The 27,725-nt window shown below is 39.1% G+C and overlaps 2 protein-coding genes and 1 long non-coding RNA gene across 3 annotated transcripts; 1 reads left to right on the forward strand and 2 right to left on the reverse strand.

The window, feature by feature from the left end:
* Nucleotides 1-4,777: 4,777 nt before the first annotated feature.
* LOC118645626 lies at nucleotides 4,778-10,611 on the reverse strand. Its single transcript, XM_036287063.1, has 2 exons — nucleotides 9,449-10,611; nucleotides 4,778-9,328 (listed from the first exon to the last, which is right to left on the reverse strand). Exon 2 carries the CDS (start codon nucleotides 7,229-7,231, stop codon nucleotides 4,811-4,813), a length of 2,421 nt encoding a protein of 806 aa, XP_036142956.1. The 5' UTR covers nucleotides 7,232-9,328; nucleotides 9,449-10,611; the 3' UTR covers nucleotides 4,778-4,810.
* A 2,980-nt stretch (nucleotides 10,612-13,591) lies between these two features.
* LOC118647222 (anther-specific proline-rich protein APG-like) lies at nucleotides 13,592-14,035 on the forward strand. The gene has a single exon (XM_036291655.1). It carries the CDS (start codon nucleotides 13,592-13,594, stop codon nucleotides 14,033-14,035), a length of 444 nt encoding a protein of 147 aa, XP_036147548.1.
* Nucleotides 14,036-25,173: 11,138 nt separating this feature from the next.
* LOC118648887 lies at nucleotides 25,174-26,616 on the reverse strand. Its single transcript, XR_004965474.1, has 2 exons — nucleotides 25,518-26,616; nucleotides 25,174-25,444 (listed from the first exon to the last, which is right to left on the reverse strand). It is a non-coding gene; the product is annotated as an uncharacterized LOC118648887 (long non-coding RNA).
* Between the last annotated feature and the right edge of the window lie 1,109 nt (nucleotides 26,617-27,725).

Below are 27,725 nucleotides of genomic sequence, written 5' to 3' on the forward strand. Positions count from 1 at the left end.
TCGGTGTCGAGTATAGCCACGAGTGTGAGTTCTGTAATGCTATCCAAATACTATTAGTCGATATAGTATTTTTTATTTTACAGTCTCTATTGTTTTCTTTGATTTCCGCGTATATTTTTACTTCGCATATAGAGTCTGCATTTATCCTATATACCGGATGGTTCTGCGTACATAAGTATTCGCGATTTATTTTTACGCATTTCTGTAGGTCGCTATTCGCTAGTATTATATACGTACGCTGTACTGTATCTATCGCTACGAGAGGATGGTTTACTTCTATGAATGAGAAAATGTTATTTGGATTTGGGATAGGTAGAGGAATTACATTCTGAATTTCATATTTTGGTATTGATATGAGTGGAAATTTCAGAATGGTGTATATATGAGAATGGTCGCAATACGCGCCTATTTCCGCGAATCTTTCTATCGTTGACCATTCTTCTTTGCCTATTCTAAAGGGGAAATATAATCCTTCAGGCAATTTCGAGCTTGCGTCTTTAAGAGACTCTATTATTTCGTTGATGGGTGTTAGACGAGGATGCAACATTCCCTTTTTGACGTTTGCTACGTATTCTAATACGTCTTCTGCGTCTCGCGTCAAGTCAGCTAGTATAGCGTTAATAATTATGAAGTGTTCATGTAGGTTATTCTGTTTTTCGTCTTCGATAAGTTTTGTCCGTAATTTGTCAGTTGCGTCTGCGAGAGTGTTTTCGTTCTGTCGTATTGTTCGTTCGTTGTTGTCAATGTGGGCTATTGTTGCTTTCATTATTTTTAGTTGGTTTTTTATTGCATGTTTATTTAGTTCTTCAGCATTATGCAATATTGTTAATTGCTCGTTGATGAATTTTTCATCATTTGCGTCCATGGTACCAAACAATGATTTCGCCACAGATCCTATTCCATCGACCAATCCTCTCTTTTGTGCGGTTTGTTTCTTGTACGTTGAGTTTATTCGCTCTATCAGATTATTTGTTCTTTCGAAACCTTTCTTAATAATTTCATGCAGGTTTGTGCATGTTTCCTTGCCGATTACGGCTATCATCTGACATAAATTGTCTGTTTTATGTATGTATTTTCCTAATTGTGTAAGTCGTTTGGTTAGTGACGTAGCGTCTACTTTGATTATCACCTTCCAGGAGGATTCTATTTGGTGTAGTATTCCTATCTTCTCGAAGTATATTCCTGGATGATGTGTGAATCTTTCTATCTCGTACTGTGATCTTATATCTGGTTCTTCCGCGGCATTTAGTGTTGCCCAGATTATACATCTGTAATTATTAAAAAAATTTTTTTTTTTTTTTTTTTTTTTGTGTACGAGGAATTTCTTATTAGATCGATTTTTGCTACGCGTATCTTATTAAATTGTGTCAGCGTTTTGCTGCACGTGCGTTTGATGCTGCTAATTTGTGGCTGCTTAGTAGTGCATATTTTTTCGTTCTCGTCTTTCTTTTTGCCTTTCATTTTTTCTTTGGGCGGTACGAATTTTTAGTCTTTTGTCGGCCTTCCATAAGTTCGTTTGCGTGTCGAGAATTTTACATTTTTCACGTTGTCATGTATCGTCGTGATCTAAGTTCGTGCGATAGTGTGGAGAGTGAGGTGAGTGATTGTGGCGGGAGTGATGGGTATGATGATGTCTTCTCCGATTTTCATGATCGGGAGACGATCATCCTATCTGACGACTTGGATGAGTTGAACTATATTCCTCTGGATGAGGATAGAAGTTCTGATCCTGCCGAGCCTTTGCCTATCAATGGATATGAGCATTTAGCCGAATTTAATGATGGTCCCGTTCCTTGGGAGGAACTCGTTTTATGTGTGGACGTTTCGGAGGATGTTGACATGAGTGCTTCTGTGAGTGCAGAGGACGAAAAAGCCTCCGAGGGAACGTGTTTCCATAGTGGCGAGTACGAGGATACTGTAGGATTCGCGGTAGAGTTATCTCTACATGACGGAGTCTCGTCGTATCTGGGTCTTTCGCCTGAAGATCCAGCTATGGACAGCTGATTGGCTGTTTACTTAGACACTGTTCCGTAGTTTGTAGTGCTAGTTTTTAAGTGTAGTGATAGTTTATTTTTGGTGTGGGTAATGTACTAGCATATGACTATTATCCTGGTTACTCGAGCTATGTTCCGGCTGGCAGCATCATCATGGTAAGTCTCTATTTTTGTTTTGCTCTCTTTTTCTTTTCTCTTTTTCTTTTTCGCCTTATTAGTTACGCTTCAATAAACGGTTTTAGGCGGTTTACGTGCACGCGCGTAGTTGTCCTGCCTCGTTTAATCGTGTAGTTGACTTCCGAGTGTTTTTCGGTCACCGTGTACGGTCCGGTCCATTGCGCGTCGAGTTTCTTGGATCTTCCGCGCCGGAGCGTCTCGTCGTACAATAATACTTTCTCACCGACTTTAAATTTTGTTTCCTTCGCGCGTTTATCATATTGCGTTTTTGCTTTGGCCTTTCCTTCTTTTATGTTTTCGCGTGCAACACGGTTTGCGGCCCTTAACCTCTCCCTTAATTCTTGCGCATAGTCGTCGTAGTTATAGGTGGGTTTAGGTTGTTTCGTTAGGGCTGTCGGCAGTTCTGCCTGTCGACCGTATATTAGTTCGAATGGTGTATACCCCGTTGCCGTGTGAGGCGTTGTATTGTACGTGTGCATCGCGTACGGGATCCATTCGTCCCAGTCGGTTTGGTCCTGATTTATATAATGTCGCAAGTATTCGGCTAGAGTCCGATGTGATCTTTCAAGAGTTCCATTGCTCTCGGGGTGGTAGGCGGTAGTTTGAATTTTATTTATTTTCAATAGTTTGCACGTATTTTTGAATATCTCGCTCGTGAAATTCGTGCCTTGATCCGTTAGTACGTAATCTGGCGTTCCGTATTCCAGTACAATTTTCGTGACAAATTCTTTGCTCACGGTATTTGCTTCCTGGTTCGGGATAGGTATCGCCTTACTAAATTTCGTAAGATGATCCTGAAAAGTGAGTAGGTACCGATTGTCGTTTTTTGTTATTGTAAGTGGTCCTACGATATCGAGCGCACATTTCTCGAAAGGTCGGCTTGGCGTATCTGTGACGATAAGAGGCGCCTTTATTCTTCGAGAGAGTTTATTCTTTTGGCACAATTCGCATTTTTTTACGTACCGCTCTACATCGGCCGTTAATCCAGGCCAATTATGTTTGAGTCGTATTCTTTTTATTGTTCTTTCGATGCCTTGATGTCCTCCTGTAGGTGCATCATGATATTCGTACAGAATTTGTTTTTTCTGTTCTTCTGTATATGCTGGTTCGCATTTGTTATCCTCTTCTTTCTCATCTTCATTGGATGTATTTTTGTGTTCGCCGTCTTCGTTTAGCGCGAGGACTTTATCAGTTGCTTCTGTAACGTGAGCTTCCCGTTTCACGTTACGACTCAGCGCGTCGGCGTTCGCGTTCGCGCGACCGGCCTTATGAATGATTTCATAATCGTACTCTTCCAGTTTCAATCTCCATCGAATCAGTCTTGATCCGGGGTCGTTTACATTAAACAACCATATAAGGGGTTTATGATCGGTTACGATCTTAAACTTGGTCCCATACACATATGGTCGGAAATGCTTTACAGCCCACACTATTGCGAGTAATTCTTTCTCGGTGGTACTGTAATTCTGCTCTGCGCGATTTAATATTCTGCTCGCGTAAGCAATGGGACGATCGTTGCCTATCGGTCCCTGTGACAATACCGCTCCGATTGCATAATCGGATGCGTCTGTGGTCACATTAAATTCTTTTGTGAAATCTGGATATTGGAGCACTGGTGCCGTCGTTAATTTTTCTTTTAACGTATTAAAGGCTATTTGTTGTTCGGCGGCCCACGCGAATTTTTCTGTTTTCTTAGTTAGTTTGGTTAACGGTTTTGCGATTTTGGAAAATTCTTTAATAAATTTTCTATAGTATCCGGCGAGGCCTATAAAGGACTGAACATCCTTAACCTTTTTTGGTTCCGGAAAATCTCTTATTGCTTGCAGCTTTGTTGGATCCGGTGATATTCCATCTTCGGAAATCACATGTCCTAAATAATTGACTTCCTTTCGTAAAAATTCGCATTTGTCTGGCTGCAGCTTTAAATTCGCTTCTCGCAAGCGTTGCAGTACTTCCGTTAATCGTTTGTTATGATCTTCTAGACTCGAGCCGTATATCACTATGTCATCGAGATATACTAAGCATCTGAGTCCTTGTATTCCTATGAGTACTGAATTCATCAGTCTCTGGAACGTGGCTGGCGCGTTTTTTAATCCGAACGGCATTCGATTGTATTCGTAATGTCCGTACGGTGTTGAGAACGCTGTCTTTGGTTTATCGTGCTCAGCCATTGGTATCTGATGATACCCTGACGCTAAGTCTAGCGTTGAAAAATATTTGGCGTTTCCCAATTGATCTAGGATTTCCTCTATGTTGGGTAGGGGAAATGAGTCGCCAATAGTTAGATCGTTGAGCTTTCTGAAGTCGATTACAATTCGAAGCTTCGGTTTTCCGGCCGAGTCAGCTTTTTTGGGTACCACTAATAGTGGCGCGTTCCACTGACTCGTGCTAGCTCTGATAATGCCATCGTGTAGCATTTGTTTTATCTGCGTATTCACCTCTTCCTTATGCTTCGCAGGGAGACGATACGGTCGTACGTTGACCGGCGATGCGTCGGCTTGTGTACGTATCTCATGTTTCACTGCTGCGGTGCATGTCAGTGATTCTCCACTTAGGTGGAATATGTCTTGATACTCTTCGCATATCCGTGTGAGAGCCTGTCTTTCTTCCCAGTTGAGGTGCCGGGTGCGTAGTGTTTGTCAGATTCGTTCGCTCCGTGGTTTATTTGTACATTCCGCTTCGTTAATAACAGCGTATATCTGATAGTCGTTTTCGTCGTGATCTTCTATGGTCACGTGCGGAGTACGTATTTCTATTGGCTTGTCGGTTGTATTTATTACGCTAATTGCGCATGCAAAATTTTTTGGTTCAACCAGACATCGGCCGATATATACCCCGGGTTTGGTTTCCTTGGCTTGCACCACTCCGGATTGATTTCGGTTAGTGATGGCTCGTACTATAGTTTCACTGCGCGGTTGTAGAATAATTTTGCCACAGGGTCTTAGCTTAAATGTGACGCCTGCTATTTTTAATTGCTGTTTGTCGTAATCACAGACTACGCGGTGCTTCTTCATGAAGTCGAGTCCAAGTATTCCGTCGTACTCCATGGGGAAATCGTCCTTGACTACGTACATAGTATGTTCTAATACTTGCTCGCCTAGTTTAATATGGGCCTGCATGCTTCCGATGGTGTGCATTTTGTGGCCAGTTATCCCTGCTAGGGTAATTTTTTCGGGGGAAATTTTGGTTTTCCCTTTCAAAGTTTTTACTTTTATTAGTGAGAGAGTTGCGCCTGAGTCAAAAAGCATGTCAATCTCCCCTGCTCGCGTCTCCTGTATTGGGAGCGTGATTTGGTCAAGGCCGCTTCTCGGCTGGGCGGCTCGGGTTACTTGCGCAATTTGATACGAGCGCGCGTACTTATCTTGCTTTCCAGCTGATCCTCTTTCTTCTTCGCTACTGGATTCGGAATCGGAGTTCTTTTTCTTTCGCGATTCAATTGTTTTTCGCGTATTATTATCTTTTATATTATTGTGTCGCGGTCCTTGGGGGCCTTTTGACGTTTTATTTCTAGCTTTTCCGTTTAGGTGCCAGCATTCATTCCGAGTGTGGCCGCGTTTCTTGCAGTGTTTGCAAAATTTGTCGACTGCATTGACGCGTGGTTTCTCCGGTTGCGGTAACGAAAAACGGTTTGCATACCGGCTGCTTCGGCAATCTTTACCATGGTGCCCCATTTTTCCACATTTGCGGCATTGTAATTTATTTTTGTAGTTGTCTCCGCCAAGCGTATTGTATTTCGGCTTGGGTCGGTTAGCGGCTGTTCCTTTTATCCGCTCTTCCGCGCTAGCAGCGGCTATTGCTTCTTGCAGTGTCGCGTAACCGCGCGATCGGACTACGGCTTTTGTGTCGTCGTTAAGTCCAATTTGATAGTTTTCGAGTGCCTGTTGCTGTAAAATATCGAGTATCGCGCGTTTGTTTTCGGTCGTGTAGTGTTGTCGACCCTCTATCATGGACTCGTACAGGTCCATGGTTAATTTATCGGCGCGGAGTCCGTATGTTCGCGCGTTTTCCCCAGTTCTTTGTTTGAGCGTATTAAACTCGATTTGTAAATGCGTGGTGCTCTTTTTACTAGCGTAACACGCTTCTAGCTCCTGTTTTAATTGCTCGAAATCTCGGACTTTTCGCGTTTGGAAATCCAGCATGGCACGACCTTTTAATTTGGTGCATAATATCGCGCCTAATAGCGTCACTTCGTCGGCCGGGTCAATATTTTCTACCGCGTATGTCATTGCGCTTAAGAATTCCTGCAGTTTACTTGCATTCCCATCGAATTCTGGGATCATGCAACGCGCTTCCTTTAACGGTAGTGTCCCGCGGCCTCTTCGATGTCGAACGTCATCGTCTTGATCTCTAATGGTCGTATCTCTCGGGTTCGGTCGCGACGGGCGATGATCGTAAATGCGCTGCGTGTGCAGTTGTGTTTCTCGCACGGCATCGATATCTGTTTGCAACCGACGGATTTCTTGAATTACGGCGCGTAGTGTATCCCGGACTTCGTCGTCCCTTTCTCTCGCTACGTTGAGCTGTGCTACCCTGGCGGCTGGATTTTCGCGAATTGTTTGATGTATTTCCTGTAGCTCTCTTTCCGCGTCAGCCATAAATTGTTGCGCTTCCGTTTGTTCAGCGCCCGATGACTGTGCTTGGTCGTTGGCACTCATTATGTATCGGTCGAGAATTTCTTCCGGGTTAAATATATCCGAATCGTACGAGGTCAATGAAAATTCACCTCGTGAGGATACGCGACTCGGGGTCCGGCTAACGTATGGTCTCGTTCGTCGGATCTCACGGTCTGGTTCCGGCAATTCTGATCGTGTTGCGTATTCGAATAAACTTGAATCGAGACTCGTGAAGGGAAATTCTCGCTCGCGTACCACGTACTCGGGTAACTCGCTGTTGCCTTCGGGGGGATATTCTAAAGCTCTGCGCACGTTATCCCGATCCTCGCGAAGAGCTTGGGCCGATCGCCAGGCAAGATCTAATTCTAAATAATGTATTGATCGCGCTGCAGCTGCACTGAAGAGCCACGATTCGTTGCGTATAGGCGAGTTACTATTGTCGGACATTCGCCTATTCTAATCACTTGCTAAGGTTGTTTTTCGATAACTAGGTTACCGGGGGCTTGCGTATTTTCGGGATTTTTCGGACGCGCTAACTTATAATCTATTTCGCATTACAAGATTTATCGGACTTACATTAACGCAGTATATCGTTGCATGCTGTCGTCCGTCGTTTCGCCGCTTGGCTGGTGAATCACGATGCGGTAGGTCGGTGTCTTCTCCGATTACGCCGCTATCGCTGTTGCGCTGTCCGATGGCGGAGCTCTGGCTCGATGGCTGTCTTCCTTGCTGGATCTCGGGTCCGCAGATCAGCTGATCGGCTCGGCTGCGTGGTGCAGGATCTTTGGCGAGTTTAGTTCGCTCTGATCGGCTTCCGCTCTTTTCCCTTTTTAGCTGTTCTCTTCTAGACTCTGCGTCCATTAGGGAGTACTTTCCTTGTAGGTTCTTCGGCAGTGTATCCCACCGCTGCCACCAGATTTGTTGTGGCCCTTCTTTAATAAAGGGTCACAGGGATTAGGGATCGTCTGCCGATGCTCCTCGGGTCAGGTCTTCGAGAGAATATAGCCAGTTGTGATATCAGGATATATATGTATATTCTTATTGTTAGTACACTTGATAACACTTATGATGAACCGTAACAAATATTAACGAGTCGGCGACATACGTGAGTCGCTGTATACGGTGTGACAAAGCCCGCTCGTTGTCTGTCGCACGGTGTATATATACACCGTTTTTAGGCGTATGACCAGGGAAGGTACTTCCGCGGTCATAGGCCTTTGGACAGGATACTCGCTGAGCCAGCAATTGCTGGCCATGCGGATTCCACCCCAAAATCAGATGATTTTGGGTGTTGAGTCTTAGGCAACCGGGTACGTTTCCCGGTGCGACGCCCGGTATGTAGGCCGGGCGATGGCCGCGCGCGAGGTGTCATGCGACACCGTCTATCGCTTGCGACATGTGAGTGTGATGCACTCACAACAGCAGTAACAGATTGATACAACAAACTGAGAGCAGGTTTGTCGAAATTGTTTGTTCTACAAAGCATATGTGCTATTTGTCTCAGCAATGTACCGACATTATTTAAACTAAGAGATCCCAGATAGCACGGAGAGTTTAAAAAGAACTCAATTGTACGTCACCAATTATGTTACCAATTATGTTACCAATTATGAATTCTTTTTGAATCTCTGTGCTATCTGGGATACTATTGTGTTTATCGTCAACCTGTCATGAACGCTTTCGATAGACCTGCTCATTGTTTACTGTTATTTTGTTATATAGTCTGCTAATCGGTATACACCTTTTATCTTTCAGCAAACAGAAAATGTGCTACCTACATTGGCTTTTACAAGAATGGATTTAGAAGTAGCGATGGATGCTTGTCCAACAATCGAGGATCATTTCATAAGTGAATACACTATTTGATGTAAAATAAACCAAAATTATCTTTTTAAAAACGGTAAAAAAAACGCCAAGTGTATGCTGTAGAAAACACCTCTTAAATCTAAGATAGTCTTCATCTAATTCAACCCAAGTAATATCACGAGCCTTCTTATACTATAACTAAAATGTAACTTTAATTAATAAACTAATAATTATTTTAAATGAATTATACTCACAAACACACACACACACACATATTAACTACAAAAATAATGATATCAAAATATTTCTTTAACGATAATTTGTTTTACTCCAAATAGTATATGTTTACTTACGAAATAATACTTGATGTTACAATGTGATATCAACTTTTTGCTTACAATTTTGGCATACTCAAGGAAGTAGCAGGCTTAGAATTTGACAGCATACTCGGCAAGGAATTGTTCTCTGATGGTCCAGCTGTCAACATTCTACAATTAGCAAAGAAGCTGAAACAAAAAATTAATTCAAGAAAAGAATCGGTTCATCTACAAAAAGCACATATAGAATACATAATTTCTTATAAAGATATTAACTACTTATCTGATATATATTTGTTTATTCTCCATTTATTTCTTTCCCTCTTCCTTCTTTATGTTTCTATTTTATCTTGCACAGATTTTGTTTCTCGGCTGACAATGATTTTAATATGGAAAACCAAATTTCAATCATAAATCTTGTCTGTCAAGGCATATCAAAGAAATTAAAAATTATTATATTACTAATTAATTTAATATAATAAAAATATAATTTAGTATAATTTAATACATTAATATATTATATTAAAATTTCTTCTCTTACATATAAATATATAAAACATTTTTTTTCTTGTTCATCTCTATGTACTTAATATTCAGTTGTAATTTTTTAACATTAATTTCAATTACATGTTACAATTTAACTTAATATTTATTATTTTGGCGCGCGCATATGTCAAAACGTCTCCGCACACTCGCGGATTTACTACTTAAACAGTATTATTAACCTGCAGAAATTGAAACGGTATTGCCTAGAGAATTTGGTTAGTACCAACATTTTCTCATCTAGTTTTCGGGAAAATGTCGTGTAACCGTAAAAAATGTTTGCAAACAAATGGTGACATCTTTGTTACAAAGGCAGATAAGGGACAGATTACTATTATTATGGATAAAAATGATTACATTTAAAAAATGAACAATTTACTTGATGACACTTCAACATACAAAAAACTAGATAAAGATCCTATAAAAAAACTCACGTCAAAAATTAATCAGCTGGTTAAAGTTTGGCGTAACAACGATATTATAGACGAAACCTCTTATAAGTTTCTTAGATGTACTAATGGCAATTTGCCACGTTGTTATGGACTTCCAAAAATACACAAGAATGAGTTCCCGTTATATATTATGGTTTCAACTATTGAAAGTCCATTATACAATATTGCAAGTTTCTTACATGACATCTTGGAACAATCGATAAACAAACCGAAGTCTCATATTGATAATAGCTTGTTCTTTATAGACAACATAAAATGTTAATATTAATAATGAACAAAGATTAGTTTCACTTGATGTAACTTCCTTATTTACAAACGTTCCAAACGAGCTTATTTTTGAGTCCATAAAAAAGCGATGGAACAAAATTTCAATTGTTACGAAACTACAATTACCGCAATTTATACATGCTGTAAATTTGGTTTCAAGCTCTAGAAGTTTTAGGTTCGAGGGACAATTCTATGAACAGGTATATGGCAGTCCCATGGGATCTCCGTTATTCCCAATTTTAGCTAACATTGTTCTTGATAATCTAGAAACCAATTGTTTACAAAAGTTACAGTTCACCAATTCCATTCTTTTATAGATATGTTGATGACATCATTACCATTGTACCGGAAAATGAAATTGATAATGTTCTCACGATCTTTAATAACTACCACCCCCGACTGAAATTTACACATGAGATGGAATCGGACGGATCTATTGTCTTTTTGGATACTATCATTATGCTTGACAAAAACAAATTAATAACAAACTAGTATCAGAAACCCTCATTTTCTGGTAGATATATAAACATTTTTTCGAACCATCCAATGCGGTATAAAATCAATACGATAATAAATTTAGTTGACAGAGCATTACTATTATCGAATAAAAAATTTTACTAGGCACATCATGTTAGTTAAAAATATTTTAAAAAATAACTGTTTTCCGGATAACGTCATTGAAAAACACGTTAACAGAAGAATTAATGAACTAAAATACAGAAAAGATACCGCAAATAATAAAAGTTGAACAATGGAAAGTGGGGGGTTTGATACTAGAAGATGCATAACATTACCATACATAAAGGGCGTTAGTAATGGTATTCGTCACTGCCTAAGAAAAGTGGGAATTAATACACTTTTTACGGTTCCAAAAAAATTAGACCTGATTATTAAGAAGAGCAAAGACAAGTTGTATAGATCAAAGAGAACTGATGTTGTGTATCGCTTGATGTGCAATGGTTGTGGTGTATCCTACATTAGGCAAACAAAACGATAATTAGAGACACGGATAAAAGAACATCGTAATGATATAAAAAAGAAAGAAAGTAAACTGTTACGTTCGATGAAAATTTTTCACTTATTTCATCTCACGTTCTCGCATCGCGCTCTCGCATGCTCCGCCGGAGCACCCGTCTCACCGAGCGCTCCCCTCCCCACGAAATCAGACGCACGGGGTACCAGCGCGTACACCCTACGCTTACACTCTTTATTAATTTTATTATTATTACGTGCGTAATTATTACTCCAATTGTCAAAGCTCAAATCCATCGAATCATGCCGCGTATAGTTAAAAGAGTAATATTCTTTCGTTAAAAGAGTAATATTCTTTCGTCACCTTTCTCTTTGCTATTAACGACAGGGTGCAACCGCCACCCCTCAACCCCTTCGTTAATTAATATTACTGCAATCCGTCGCAGTCATGCTATAGCTCTTTCACATTATTAACAACCTGGAATAATGTGAATATTTTTCAACCACGCGGTTCACGCGTGACACCCTCGCGCTGCCGAAGAGTCGGTCCAGCCGCAGAGCGCGTGTACCAAGTGGGATAGCAATGGCTCGAGCATTATTCCAACCGGGAAGTATGAGTGAGATAACATGAATAAAGCAATTGCGAAAGTATGCGGTTTAATTACTCCGCTCACAGAAGTGATAGGAGGAAGGCGAAGGAAGCATTCGAACGCTAACCACTCTGGCTACCTTTTGACCGAAGTTTATAATGATCCGAATAAAAATTAGAAACTATGAAATTTCAAAAATAATAGTTATTTGTCGCGGAATTTTCCATGGATTTGAGCTTCCCTACACCCGCGTACCCCTAGGACCCCCTAGTTTTGGGGTATATAAGGAGAGCCTCAGAAATCAGCATTTTCGCTCGTACAGCAAGTCGCGCTGCCTGTAAGCTTTCTCGCTCTGGCAAGACGTTACTCTGCCCAAAAGGTATTACCAGTGAAATTATTATTAGCCATCACGCTCTTCGGAAGAAGTCAATAACTAGTTACGGTACATCCGACCATACTACGCTGTGCTTATTAAATTCTCGATACGAGAATCAACGCTACTGTTGTAAGTAACACCTCTTCTATCTGCAAACGCCGTAACTTCACCCTTATAAAAATTGTTCTAAAACTCACTCTGGTTTATTTAAATAAAACTTTACTCTTCTTATAAGTTCTGTTTAATACAACTACCTAGTAAAACTATAATAAAATTTACACCTAGTGACTAAAAAGTTCTTACTTATTTTGTATTACCCTATTGTGTGCGAGAAATATTAATTAAGAGGGGCAAAACATGGGGCAAACCATTCTCGGTGCTCCTAAAAATCCAAAGCGAAAAAGCGACTTTCCTGAATCCTCATCCTGGAGGCTGGGCGCTACGACTCAGGCGCCTGCTTCTTCCCTGAACTTCAGATCAGGGGCGCCTACCGGGGCGCTTAAGTTAGAAGGTGTCCAGGGGACAACGGGCGCCTATTAAGGCGCTTTTCACCCCCTACGTCGTCCCTCTACCTAACGGTGTACCACAGGGTAGCCCATAGGGCGCTCTCAGTCACAGACGCCCCATCTTTCCTTCGCGTGGGATTTGTTGCGCCTTCCCTGGGCGCTCCCCCCTCACGCTCTTTACACCTTGTCACTAACTGTACGCTCTTCCTCTTACTAGCGCTCATTCGCGCATCCGAAAAGTACCCACAAAAGAAAAGAGGTGTTTTCCCCCTCCATTTTTTTTCTTTTCTCTTCTTCTCTCTTTTTGGTCTAACTCTTTCCCTAAAGCACCACTAAGAAGCGCGTCATTCACGTAACAGGCAGTAAGTACGCGAATAGTGACAATACCAATCTTCTCTCTCTCTCTCTCTCTCTCTCTCTCTCTCTCTCTCTCTCTCTCTCTCTCTCTCTCTCTCTCTCTCTCTCTTACTCTGTTCACGTGCTCTCGGTCCGCGTCCGTGTAAAAAGGAATAAGACGGGTAAAAGGAGAACCCGAGTCGATCTCTCACTTATACTCCGTGGGATGGTACGGGCTGCCCACTAGGGCGCTTACCCCCCACACTCCCCTCCTTATTCCATGGGCAATGGGCTCGCCTACTTGGGCGCTTTATCCCCGCGGACTCCTGCAATTATAATCTAAGCAGATTGACTCGATTTCTCATCTAACCCAGCAAGGTTACGCCGATTAAAACACTTCGTAAAACCTACACTACCCCCCCTTTTTTTCCTTTTTTTTCTCTAAAAAAATTAACTAATTAAGAGAGAAAGAGAGGGATTTAAATAGGAGGAACGTTACAACCTCTACATACACATCGCCGCGACCACAAATCAAACGATTCTAGCCACACCCGTTTATTAAATTACCTGCCTGACACGTGTCTTTTGTATAACCATGGGTTCTCTTAATAAATTTGGTTTACAACCTGACTGTAGGACATCATGCCGCGGTCTCGCCGAGGGGGAAGGAAGCGGCAGATCAAGCGATTGAAGTGGCGCCTTATTGAGGCCGGAACCTTCGATCCACGAGTCTTCGATCGACCTCCGCCCCCCGAAGCCTCCCCGAGACGGCACGGATCTCCGGGGCCGTTCGAATTACGCCCTCCACAGCCGCCCTCCTATCCCCAACTAATACCCCCAGCACCGCCCTGCCGTGTCACGCCACCACCGATCCCCGCTCCCTTCAAGCGCCCGCCGCCCCGGCTGCCCCCGGAGACTGATACTGCCCCTATCCGGGCTCCCACACGGCCCGTAAAGGTGGACCGCCAAGTCCGTCCACCCCCGCGGCAGAAGCCCCGTATAACTAGCAACGAGGTCTTCGTCGGGTCACTCCCTAAATTAATACTCTCCGCCAAGGCGACCTCTCAGTCAACTGAGACCTATTAGAGGCTCCTCAAGCCTCTCGGAGGAACACCACCTCCAAAACGAAGAAAGGGGGCGGAAAATTGAAGGAGAGCATTGTCAAAGATAAAAAAATATATACAATAAATAATAAATATATAATTCCATAAACAGTTACCTTCTTTTCCTATCCACAGAACTCACACTCAATAAATTACGCTCCTGGGGGAACCACGGTTCACGCTCGGTCCCGCATGCTCCCCCCCCCCCCCCCAGGACGTAACATAAACATTCAGTAGTTAGCACATCGGACTAAAAATAATTATGACTTGATTGACAATCTCCAAAAATATTATATAGTAAAAAAATAGAAAAAAAAGGAGATTGCCGAAATGTTCTTCATAAAAAAGAATAAAAATTAACTTACAAAAAGACACTGAATGTTTGAACACTGTATAATAGAATTATCAAGGATGCTTAATGTTTACTTTCTACTTGTTATCACTTACTTTGTTATCACAGTACATTCGTTTTGATCTTCATACTAATTGCCACTGTACCGTAAGCTTGACATGTTTCATATTTTTTCGACAAAGAATTACTAAACAGATAATATGTGATCACACGACTACAGTGCATTTATAATTTACTATTGACGCTGACATATAAGTTTTTACCAATCTGTTGCTATTATTATAATCGCGCTTTTTTGTTTCGTCGCGGTTTACTCTAAAATCTATTCTCTTTATAACTTATATCATCAACGTATTTAATGTTACTTATATTGACTAAACCCTCCTATTGTTTATATCGACGATACTTCTATTTTAGAACGTGAGTTTGTAATTCGTTTGGTCCGAATCAATCAAGCTGTTATGTCGAACATTTTCCAATTAATATTATTATAACCTGAAGAGGACCTAAATCAAGGGTCGAAACGTCGTTTCTGTAATAAACGAAATTTTGTTAGAAAGTCAATTGTTTAATACTTATTAATAGTTTATCATCACTAGCGACTATAAAAGTTTCCTCAGTTATTTATTGTTGTTAAAAAAGCAGCCTAGCAAGAAGAATCAAAGCAAAAAAGGGAAGCTTCCGCCCCTCAATATATTATATCAAGACCCCATGGATACAGAACGACTTATTGTAAACCAAATTAAAAATACAGATTTTGTAAAAACGCGTAATCGATAATAAGCATATACTACAGATGTACTCGTTGACCAATTATCACCGAGCAAAAAAATTACTAGAGACGGTGCATACGTGTTTTTATACGTTCACCTCAAAAAGAGAAAAAAATTTTCAGTTATTTTAAAAGGTATAAATCACTCATATGATCCGCAAATAATTCTCAATGAGTTAAATGCATTAAATATAGACGAAATAAAGTTCCTAAAAGTAATACCTTTTAAAACAAAAGAATCATTCAACAAGAACTATCAATGTTTATGGCTAGAAGCAGAAAGTAAAATACAAAAAATGCATAAGATAAATAGGCTTTGTCACCCTGTTATAAAATGGGAAAAACTTGAAAAAAACGAAATAATACAATGAAAAAGATGCCAAAGACTAGGTCAATCTGCATCCAACTGTAACTTAAGATATTGCTGTGTGAAATGCAACAAACCACATACACCGGAAAAATTCCCGATTACTCCTGATAGCATGACTGACAGATCCAAACTACTGCGCAAACTGTAATAGCCATGGCCACCCAATATCTTATCGAGGATGTCCGATACTTTTAGAGAGATTCCCTAAAAAGAAAAATGATAGAAAAAAATTAAATTTAAAAAAAAGATAAAAAATTAATAAGCATGAAATTTACGTAAAAAATATTAATTTTGCAGAAATACTCAGAGGCAGCCCAAATCAAGAAGAAACACAAGCTAAGAGAGGTCCACCAACTAATAGTCCCCTTACAGAAGAAATTAACGACATGCTAAATGAAATTAAATTTTAAATACTAACAATAATACATAAACAACAAGAACAAATAAATAATATAGCAACCTTAATAGAAAAAATACAGATAAAATATAAACTATGTGCTAAACATTAGTGACAATGGACCTGCAAGAAATAGCTAATACAGTTTGCAGCAAGAAAATATCTGAATTAAAAAAATAATTTCAATTAACGTTAATTCCATTATAACACATTAGCGCAGGTTATCCCTAACAAATCTATTAAAGGCAAAAAAACCCGACGTAGTTTTTCTCTTATTAAACAAAGCTAAAAACAAATCATGTAGTTAATTTCCAAAATTGTAACATGATCAAGAGTGACAGGAAGAATAAGATGGATGGAAGAACAGCAATATTGATAAGAAGAAACATTGAATTCAAAAGAGTAAACATACAACTACAGCAAAGTGATTCATTCATTAAACATACAATAATTAAAATAAAAATCAAAGCCAATACTTACCTAATATTAATTGCAGTCTGCATCTTGCGAAAATCAAAAAGAGTTTATCCCGGAACTGGATCTGCTATTCAAAAGGTTCCATCTAAAAAGAGAACAAAACTATTATATAATAGCAGGTGATCTCAACGCTAAGCTGTTGGTCACTAGTTGGTCAAATTCAGAAAATAATTTTCGAGGAATATTTCTGCACAGGTGGATAGGAATTAATCAACCTAAATTTAGAAGCAAATTATATAGTACGCTTATACCCTTCTATCCATTCAGAGTCATTCCTGGATACCATCATAGCAGATATAAGATTAGATTTTTTAAATGTAGTGGATTCTTTCAAAATACACAATATTTCTTACAATAGCAATCAAAATGTCCTAACCGTAAATATATCACTAAAGCCAGACACACAGATACCCTTCACAAATGAAACCCATCAACACAAGTATAATTATAAAAAGGCTGATTGGAATAAATTTCGCGAAGCATGCAAACAAATCGATAATTGTAACATCCCTAATAATCGAAACCTATTGACAAAAGAAACTATTAAATTCCTAAAAGAGAGACACTATAATTAAAAGAGCAATGAAAATAGCAATTCCCAAAACTAAAACTAGGGATAATACAGACGCATATACTAATAAAACATTAAAAATCTACAAAAATTTAAGAATCACATTCTAACACAACTCCACCGAAAACAGAGAAGTTGAACAAATGACAATAACAGCGCAATAAAATAACTAAAAAAACAATAGTTGCTTAAAAATAGAATTCTAGAACTCGGTTAACAAGTACTGGAAAGGAAAAATTAAAAATATCCCAATCAACAACTCAGCATCTGAAACGTAGTCGATGATACAATTCTAAAATAAAAAGTAGAACTCTCGTCTTTAGAGAAAAAAATGGATTTATTTTTCCTGGGCATTACAACGAAGTCACATGTCGCGTATCATTATTGTTGCTAAGTGAACTCGCGCAAACGCGCTGAGAGAGAGAGGAATAGCGCCGCCGCGCATGCTCTCAGAATTATAGCGGATCGGACCATACTTACAGATGATTTCCAACAGCATCTATGTTCCCCAAATCAATTCAATATTTCGAAAAAAGAGTAAAGCCGAAATAGGAAATCCAAAAATTACACGCAATAAAGAACACATTCTAAACGAATATAACGTTAAGACAGATAATCTAATAATAAGCGAAAACGACAAATTACTGGCAAATAATGACGAGGATAAACTAAACGTGATCGGAGCCTTTTTAGCAAATGTTAATAATAAAAATAAGACCGAAAATAATCGTTTTACAGAATATATAGAAGACAAAGCACGTAAATTTAACGATAACTTGAATAACAAACATGACATTACATTATGTACATTTAGCGAAAATAATCCGGCAGATTATCCCTCAATTACCGAAGGACCGCAAGAATATTTTACTGCTGTTACAAGCTTGAAATGAAAATTCAAAAACCTAAATAACAAAAAGTCAGCAGGCACATACAGTATTCCGAACATAACCCTGAAACAGATACCTCTACACACGATCCAAGTTTATGCGATACTCTTTAACAACTTATTGAACTACAGGCATTACCCAACACACTGGAAAAAACAGTAGTAGTCCCAATAAAAAAAGATAAAAATGACGCGATTCCAACAAACTGTAAACCTATCAGCCTACTACTAAACATCAGTAAGATATTTGAGATAGTGATAAATGACGCACTACTAGTTGAATGCGATAAAAATAATAATCTCCCGGAAAACTAATTTGGCTTCAGGGCCAAACACTCAACAGTGCAATAAACAAAATTATATCAGATGTGTATTGGGCACTGAACGGAAAAAAGTGTGTAGGTGCATGTTTAATAGATTTAGAAAAGACTTTCGACTCTGTTTGGTTAAGCGGTCTAATAGTAAAACTGATAAAAAAGGTTTACAAGTGCCCACAATAAAAATGATAGCTAACATAATAAAATATAGATCCTTCAAGATACAATTAGAACCGAATGTTTCATCCATAGAATTTAAAATATTAAATGGACTTCAGCATGAAACGGTTAACACACTCCCTTTTCAATATATACACATCGGACGTACTTCAGCTTTATAGCATGGAAGCAACTTACCCGATCAAATCAATTGCATTCGCAGATGATCTGATTATATACCATAAAGATTCATAGCCGTCCAGAATCCAATTCGCACTACAAGACAGATTTGAAAGAATTCTCTCGTATTGGCCTGGAAAATGAAAATAAATATTAATAAATGTGAACCAATCCTGTTTCAACAAAAACTTCGATTACGCTAATAAAAATGTATGAAAAAACTACAAAACATTTAGGTTACAAGAAAATTTAAGTGGGCAATGAAGTCATACTGCACAGAACATGTGTAAAGTACCTAGGCGTTAATTTCGACAAAAAAACTAAAATTTAACACATACGTAAAAACTAAATAAAGCAAAAAATTAAATAAAGCAAAAAAGCTTTCTTTAAATTTAAAAGATTATTCTACTCCAGAATACTAAACGCAAACATCAAAACAATTTGCTATCTACTATTAGTAAGGCTACTTATAACATACGGTTGCCCGGTGTGGTATAACATTAGTGCCTCTCAAATGGAGAAAATAAGGTTGTTCGAGCGAAAATGTCTAAAAATATGTCTAAGAATGTTTGCAAACCCGGCGTACGATACCAAAAACAATATAGCACAAAAAAATATACGACACAGCTAACATACCAAGAATCGACAACTTTATAATAAAACTAATTAAAGATCAAACGCGGCAAAGATAAAACAAAACAGTTTAATTTCCGCAGCACTGTACCTTAATCCACAGTACTATGCGAGAACATTACTTACCGGTTTCACTCCACCCGAAGCATTCTTGTACCTAAACGCAAATGGCTACATACAGGACTCCAAAGGCATTCCAATAATATACCACGTATCCAGACATAAAAACATTTAAAAAATTAGCTATCCTGTTAACATAGATTCTTCTAAAGATATTTCTACGTTATATAGGTCGCAAGGTCGGTATACTATCCCCGCCGCCAGGGTGTGGCCTCGTCTCAGTTTGTCCGCTTAGCCGATAGTGGTTATTCCGGAATTCTGGAGATGCTGCTAATCGTGGCTTTAAGTTGCCCTTTACAGAAATTCTTCGTGGCTTGCTGGTCCACGGAAACTTCTATCTAAGTCGGCCTGCCCGGTGGATGATGCAATCTGCCACCTGTATAATGAACTCGCCCAAGTGGTTTTTGACAAATAATCTCAACACTCTGATTATTTCACAATCTCTGCTTTATTTATCGTTTCACATTCACGCATGCACACACGCATTCGACGCAACAAGTGTGATTATTGCGTGCTACGTTTATCTTTTAGGAAGGGCCACGCCTTTCGCACAACGTGGTTTCCCTCGCGAATTTTAACGCGGAAGATCTGCGAACGAAGGCTCGCGGGTTGTTTCACAACACTTAATTATTCGAATATGCCTGTTACTGCCGCTTGCGTATCGTGGAATTATTGGATGATCCCATTAATCTCGGAACGCGGAAAACTACGTCTGTTTAGAGATCTAACGCAGACTTCTTGTGACTTTTCCGTTGCATTTGCACAGGCGTTTAGTGCCCCCCATCCGACGCCCCCTGATTGGCGCGCTCGTTGTCAGGCAATTCTCTTTGCCAATCAGTAAGCGTCGAGTAAGTTGCTCTCACCACACTTATCATTCTTTCGGTCGCACACCGTGATTCGTATGCGCTGTTCGCAGAGCCGCCAACAGCGCTTGGGGTTGCGAGCGAACATACCCTGTTCGATGTAAAATTGACGATCCTGGTATATTCGTGATTGCTTTACCTAAATTAGGAATGAAATCAAATATCTTTGTCAAATAGCTAAATAATCAAACAAAATGATATATTACCCGGTTGTAAATAATTAAATGTCTTAACTACCAGGATTATCATAGGTTTTGACCGTTGGTTCTTTTATGAATAAAATATGTTAAATGAATAAAGTCATTAGTCTTGGTCTCTCGTTTCCTCGATAAAAGCATCGAAGACTTCGCATAAAATGATCGCGACTTCAGGCATAGCTTCACTCAACGTGATTGTTATTATGACCATATAAATTACGTGCTCCAATTTTATTTGAAAATAAAATGATATCGTGCTCGGAGTCTCGATCACTATGCGTTCACGTACGCGCTGCTCCCAGTCCCACGTACGGTGCGTCTTTGATTTCGTTACGCGCGCCGCTAGAGATTATAATCTAACTCTGTCATACACGTTCGCTTGACAGCTTGCCTCAGATCCCCTTTTCCGTGCTTGATCCTTCGTGACTCTGCGTGCTTCTTTCGAGGTCGCTGCTGCGTTGGATGCTGCTTAATACTGATACGCCGATGGTTTTCCATTGCTGAAACAAGCTTCTCATTTCTAAAACGGTTTCGCTTCTTAGTGTGGATTCCTCAGAATGTTGACCACACTCGTTCACATGCAGTTAAGCTAGGTGGAATATTTAACAGGCGGATTGCTATTACAGCAATAGGCTCTCTAGCACATAGTCCCTGTCACCACGCAACTGGAGTCGTATGTTCGACAGCTCCAAAAACTTTAATGTAAAGAGACCTGTTCGGGATGCAATATGTATTGAGCTCGCGCCGTCGCGTCAGATGGCAGCATCTATCGGGCTAGGCTAATCCAGATGGTGGAGCGCCGCCCGAGCGTACCTCGCGCATGCGTTGGCTCGTCTCCCGTTTCACTTCGGTACGTGTGCTCTATGGCAGTGATTCACGTTGTCTATTGTGCGATCGTTTCGACGTAATTTGTGTTCAATTCTACTCGTGGGATCTTCGAATACTATCTCAAGGACTGCTCAACGGAAGGACTCATCTAGTGATAAAAAGAGACTCATAATCATCGCTCAAGTACATCACCAACGAGAGACTTACGCCATCACGCTACGCGCACGCCGGCGCTGCGTGATACCAAGCTCACGGGCATCATCATCACCACCGGTTACAGATTAATATAAGCTCTCTCGCGTAAGTGATCAAGAACAGTATTACATACAGAGACTCATTCTTGTGTTCATTAAATAGTAAACGCGTGTAATGTGTATCAACTAATATCTGTGATAAATATACGGTACGACTCGGACATCACGATGAGTCCACGTGACAAGTAATTGCAGTGCATTTTGTTATTTAACACCTGTTCCTCTCGCCCTGCTTACCATCTTCAGGGCTAACTAGCGAACTTTTCGCCAAGTCGCGAACAACCAGATACCAGTTCCAACTCGATAGTCAGTCACATTAGCCAATACCTGACCTTTGTCAAGTTTCAAATGCTCACAAAGTTTGTTGATTACTTTATATATTGATGGCATATCTAAACTACTTAAATTTTTATCTTTATATCTGGGATCAAGCAAATAAGCTGCTTTATGAATAGACTGACAGGAAAAGTTTTCTCGATGCTTGAATGTACGTAGTATCTTAAGATTATCTTCCTCACTGAGATTACTTTTATCAGTTTTATCAAGAGCTTGTGAAATCTGTTCTTCTATTTTCTTAAAGTAATGTGGCACATTAGAAAGAGTAGCAAAGTCTGATTCAAGATGTGTAAGAGCATCAGCAATTGATTTGAGGTTGTTCAGAACATATTGAATTTCCATATTAAATATTCAGAAATTATCATTCAGAATAAAAGCCATTGTATTCTGTGGGATATCGAGGCCTTCTTCAATTGCAGTTTTCTTGAGAGCCGATTAGTTACATTGAAGTGAGTTGAAGAACAAAACGTCACCAGAAAATCTAGTGTTGTTGAGTAGTTTGAAAGATGATGCATTGTGTTCTTGCTTGGAGTTGCAAACATTATGAATCACATGCTTATGCTTAAATACTTTCACAATAGACTTTGCATTCACGTTCAGATCTTTCAGTGATTCAAGTTTCATTATATTCTTTATCAGCAAATTCAGGCCATGAGCTACACAGCCAATAGTAAATATATGATCATACTTTCTCTTAATCAGTCTTCATGCCTTTTTCATATTTTTGGCATTATCAGTTATCACAGCGATACTTTTTTCAGGACCAATCATATCAATTACTTTAATCAATTCATCACTCATATACTAGTAGTTAGTTATATAGAACGGTTCTAACCCGTGAGCTCCGAAGAGGGAGCGGGTGTACGGAGGATATTTGTAGGCGCGGGGGGTATGACGTTACGCGGATCGGGAGATCCGCGGTGCGAGAATTGTTGACGCAGGATTTTCGGGTCCACGACCTTCCCTGGGAGCGGGAGAGGAGAAATCGGGATCCGCAGCCGCCGCAGCCGTCGTCGCAGCCGCGGTGCTCACGCTCCGGGGTCCACCCCCCCCCCTCGCCACCTCCGCCGCCTGTGACAGAGCATGAGAAAGAATGAGCGAGAGTATAAGAGAATGCATGAATAGCATCGCGACGGAAAACGTGAGCGCCAGTGAGCGTGAGTGTGATGGGAGCGAGAATATGTATACGATGTGTGTGGTGAGTGAGAGGGATGAGAGCGAGAGAACGCAATGGGTAGTATGTAACGCGTGGGAGCAAGAGCGCATGAGAATATTTCTGGGATGGGAGAGAGAGAACGCGATGGGTAGTATGCGATGTGTGCGAGTGAAAGCGTGCGAGAAAGAACGCAAGTATGAGAAAGAGAATGTGTGGGAATATAACAAGGGAAATATACAATAAATGAGCAATTCTGTTGCGTTTTTAAATTATTTTTATTTTTATTTTTTTTTTATTCCGATAATTTATTTTACAATATTTTTTATTAAGATAATTAATAAGAGTAATTAATAAGAGACAATTTCAAAAATCAAAGTAGATAATAATATAATACGAGATAATATATAATAAAATAACATAAAGTAATATAAAATAATATAAAATATAATAAATTTTTTATAATGTATAATATATAATATAAAAATTATAATATAAAAATAATAAATTCTTATACAATTAAATCCAAAATTCCTGGTCCGGATCCATTAACGGTAGCATTCCAAATAGGGACCTAAATCCCAGATATCGGCCATTCTAAATTGGCCGCATGAACACAATCATATCCTCATTCTGTGCCCTAAGCATATTTCTCGTCCATCATGTCCAAAATTTTTTTCTTATATTAATGTATCCGCGTATGCGGATATCTTCTCGATAGATCCATGGCTAAAACAAATTAACATTTTTTAATCTTTTATATTTAATTTAACATTATTATATATTTTTAAATATATAAACTTACTTGTTCGCCAACAGGCCCGCGCAAACTAATCTTTCTAGAAGGATGGTTGTTGAAATACTGGGTATTTCCACATTTTCTCCACGTTTATGAAAGTGATGCGCTGGACCGGCGTCTGGTACACGTACTAAAAAATAGAATTATTATAATTATTTAATTTTTACACCTCACTGCACATGAAACTTGCACTATCACTTATATTTATACCAGTGACGGGATATTCGATCCGTATAGTTTGCATTTTTAACACGAGATTTGATTGGCTCCGTTCTAACTGTGCCGTTGAGAAGCAGTATACTAAAGATATGCGCTACTCTCACTTAAGAAATGAATTTTGTTGTGCCCCGTGGATTTCGAGACACAGTATTATGGATCGCTGCCGTAACGCCTCGGAATTAGGTTCCGTGAGAGATAAAGCCGATCGTGATTTTAACACGATATATATTTTTTCAACTGAGTTGAAACTCTGTTTCTTATACTGTTAACTTACACTGATTTGTTACTTAATAAACCCGTGACAAAGGTGTAGTGTCAAGCGACATACGTTCGTCGCTGTATGATACGCAAGTAATCCCGCTCGTTATCTTTACATCGATGTTTATATACATCAGTTTTTGGCGTATAACCGGGGAGGATACTTCCGCGGTCACTGGCCTTCGGTCAGTGCTCTTGCTTAGCCTGCAATTGCTGGCTAAGTAGATACCACACAAAATCAGAAGATTTTGCTTGTTAGGCAACCGGGTGCATTGCCCGGTGCGACGCCCGGTATGTAGGCCGGGCAACTTGCACGCGCGGGTGTCACTTGACACTTTTATCGCTTGCGACATTCTTAGGTATGAGTGCATCACACTCACAACATCTCTCCCCCTTCTTAAAAAGACAACGAGGGGGCTGAGTTTTTATAAACATGTTACGCAATATTAGTCGTCACTATTAATTCTATTCGCGCTAATTATTAAATGTTATGTATAATGTCTTGTACATACGTCTCGATAAGTCCTTTCGGAGTCGCTCGCACATTAATTTTCGAACGTCTCGAAACTGACTTTGAGGTCCACGGCTTCTTCTTCATCGAGGAACACGGCTAAGCACCTCCAGCAATCCCTCGCAGGTCGAATGTACATTAAAGTTTTGTTACATAGGATGTATATGAAGTGATTCAATATAATGTTTTGATAATTTTATTCTAAAAAAATTATCTTCGATTTGAACACGTAGTATTTTCTATCCAACACTTTTTCCTTTCCGTTCAAGAAAATTATTCTTAAATAAAAAGAATATCATATGATGGATAGTATGCGATGTGTAAGAGAGTGAGAATATTGTATTTAATGGGTGAGATGAGTGCAACTGAAAGCGAGGGAAGGGAGTGAGAAAGAGAACGCATATTATATATTATATAACTTTATATATTTATATATTTATATTTATTATTATCATTTATTTATATATTTATGTATTTATATTCATTCTTATCATTTATTTATATATATTTATATATTTATATATTTACACCCAAATTTCGATATTATTATCTATTAGAGGAGGCATGCCAAAAAGACGACGCAAGTCCCATACGTCGGCTTCACCAAATTGACCGTATGATCGTTCCAAAACGTCGTCGTTCTGCGCTCTTAGCATATTTCTCCCCCATCGTGTCCAGAATATTTCATTTATATTAATAAATCCCCTAATTTGGATATCTTCTTGGTACAACCATGGCTAGAAAAAAATTAACATTTTTTTAATTTTATAATTTAACAACTTTTTAAAATATAAATATCTAAAAACTTACTTGATTACTTGTTGACTAGCGCACCGACAATAGCCCTCCTAAAGGGATGTTTATTGGAGGGCCAGGAAGTGGTACCCTCACGCGCAGCTCATTGTTAATTATAACACGCTGGATCGGCGTCCCATCAACACACACGTACTAAAAAACAGAATATAATTATTATTTAATTTTTTACACTTCACATGTACATAAACTTGCACTATCACTTACACCGGTGACGGGATACATGATTTGAATGTTCTGCATGGTCATGTAGTATTTGCGATAAAAAGTTTCTTCACAAGCTCACTCTTAATATACCACGAACTGACTGCACCGTCGAGAAGCAGTAGACTAAAGATGTGCGTTACTCTCACTTGAGAGATGAATTTGAAAAAAGTCGTGTCAGCTTTGTGGAATTTTTTTATCTGCACGCATTCTCATTTCAAAGCTTTATAATGCTGTCTCGGTTAACGTCTCAGTTAACATCTCGTTCGAAATAAAAACCACATTAAACATTCCAAACTTACATTTATATCATACATCTATATAATACATTATCAAACTGCATTGTACAGCTATCGAACCGCTATCAAACAGCATCACACATCTATTGAACTGCTATTGAACCACCATTGAACTACTATCAAACTGTATCATACAGCTATCAAACCGATATTGAACTGCATCGTACAGCTATCAAACTGCATCATACAGCTATTGAACCACCACTGAACTACTATCAAACTGTATCATACAGCTATCGAACCGATATTGAACTGCATCGTACAGTTATCAAACTGTATTATACAGCTATCGAACCGATATTGAACTGCATCGTACAGCTATCAAACTGCATCATACAGCTATTGAACCACCATTGAACTACTATCAAACTATATCATATAGCCATCGAACCGATATTGAACTATCACTTGTGAAATAAATTGAAAAAAGTTGTGTTAAAGTATAATTTTTTCTATCGTACGTGACTTCATATAATTTTTTCTATTGTACGTGACTTCATATAATTTTTTCTATCGTACGTGGTTTATCAACGAGATCGTCTTATATTATCTCGGTCAACGTCTTAGTCAAAGAGCATATTAAACATATCATATTCCATTTCATACATCTATATATCTTATATCCATTTCATACATCTATATATCTTATATCTTATATGGGAAAAGGATAGAAAACATTTTATTGCATTTTATTTTTCTTTATTTTGAAAAAATTCCACAATTATTTTGATATTGTGACCACCAGTTATATATTTTAAATACATTTTGTAATGCACAATTCTTAATATGTTTTTCACATCGTATAGTATTACTAACATCTAGATTATTTAAAGATTTAATGTCTTCATAATCTGCATCCAAAGTCTTGATATATATCCCATCATCGGTATCGAGCATGTCCGTCAACCATTCTCGTTTCTGAAGTCCTTTAACGTATATGATAGTATTGCTGTCATCCGTATTACACACAGCAGATGTAATCAGACGTTTCGCCATGCTGTACGGTATCATCCCGTCTTTCCATTGCAATCCATGATGATATGCAATCAACCAAGAAGCACAAGACTTGTCGGATTTTGTAAGAACACGCCATGGCATGGGGCTAGCAAAAATATAATGTGCGAGAACAGTTCCTTTTTTCAGTACCGCTACTTCCTTTACGATAAATTTTTTATCGACAATGAATCCTTGCAGATCCACAAATGTCGGTACGATCATTATGAGTAACTCTTCAAGACTGTAATTTTTAATACCAAATATATCAGTTTTTATCAGTTTGATGTTACATGATTTTGCGCACTACGTTGGACAACGGACAATATTCAATTACACGATCATGTAAAATGAGACAATAAGCGGTAGTATTCGCAGGAACATTTTCCTTGCAATCAAATTCTATGCGCACATCTACGGTAGCACTCTTGACGGATTCGTTTTGTCGCGAACAGTCAATGACCGCAAAAGGTCCTTTTTCCAGGAATGTGATTACATTGAGCAGTGTTTCACACTCATATCCATAATAAGATTTACCAAAACGTCGATATATGTCATATAGAATGGCATATCTAGATTTACGAAAGTCTAAATTCATATCGTCATACGGATAAAATTCAGAGTTTAGATAAAGTTTTACATTGGTTAAATTACAGTCGTCAAAGATCGTAACATCTTGAGACATGATATTTTTTCGACCTGTCTGCAG

The sequence above is a fragment of the Monomorium pharaonis genome, chromosome 1 (assembly GCF_013373865.1).
Source record: "Monomorium pharaonis isolate MP-MQ-018 chromosome 1, ASM1337386v2, whole genome shotgun sequence".
Classification (NCBI taxonomy): Eukaryota; Metazoa; Arthropoda; class Insecta; order Hymenoptera; family Formicidae; genus Monomorium; species Monomorium pharaonis.

Coding starts and splice junctions, on each gene's coding strand:
- LOC118645626 (XM_036287063.1), bottom strand. CDS start 7,231: ATGTCCGACAATAGTAACTCGCCTATACGCAACGAATCGTGGCTCTTC.
- LOC118647222 (XM_036291655.1), top strand. CDS start 13,592: ATGCCGCGGTCTCGCCGAGGGGGAAGGAAGCGGCAGATCAAGCGATTG.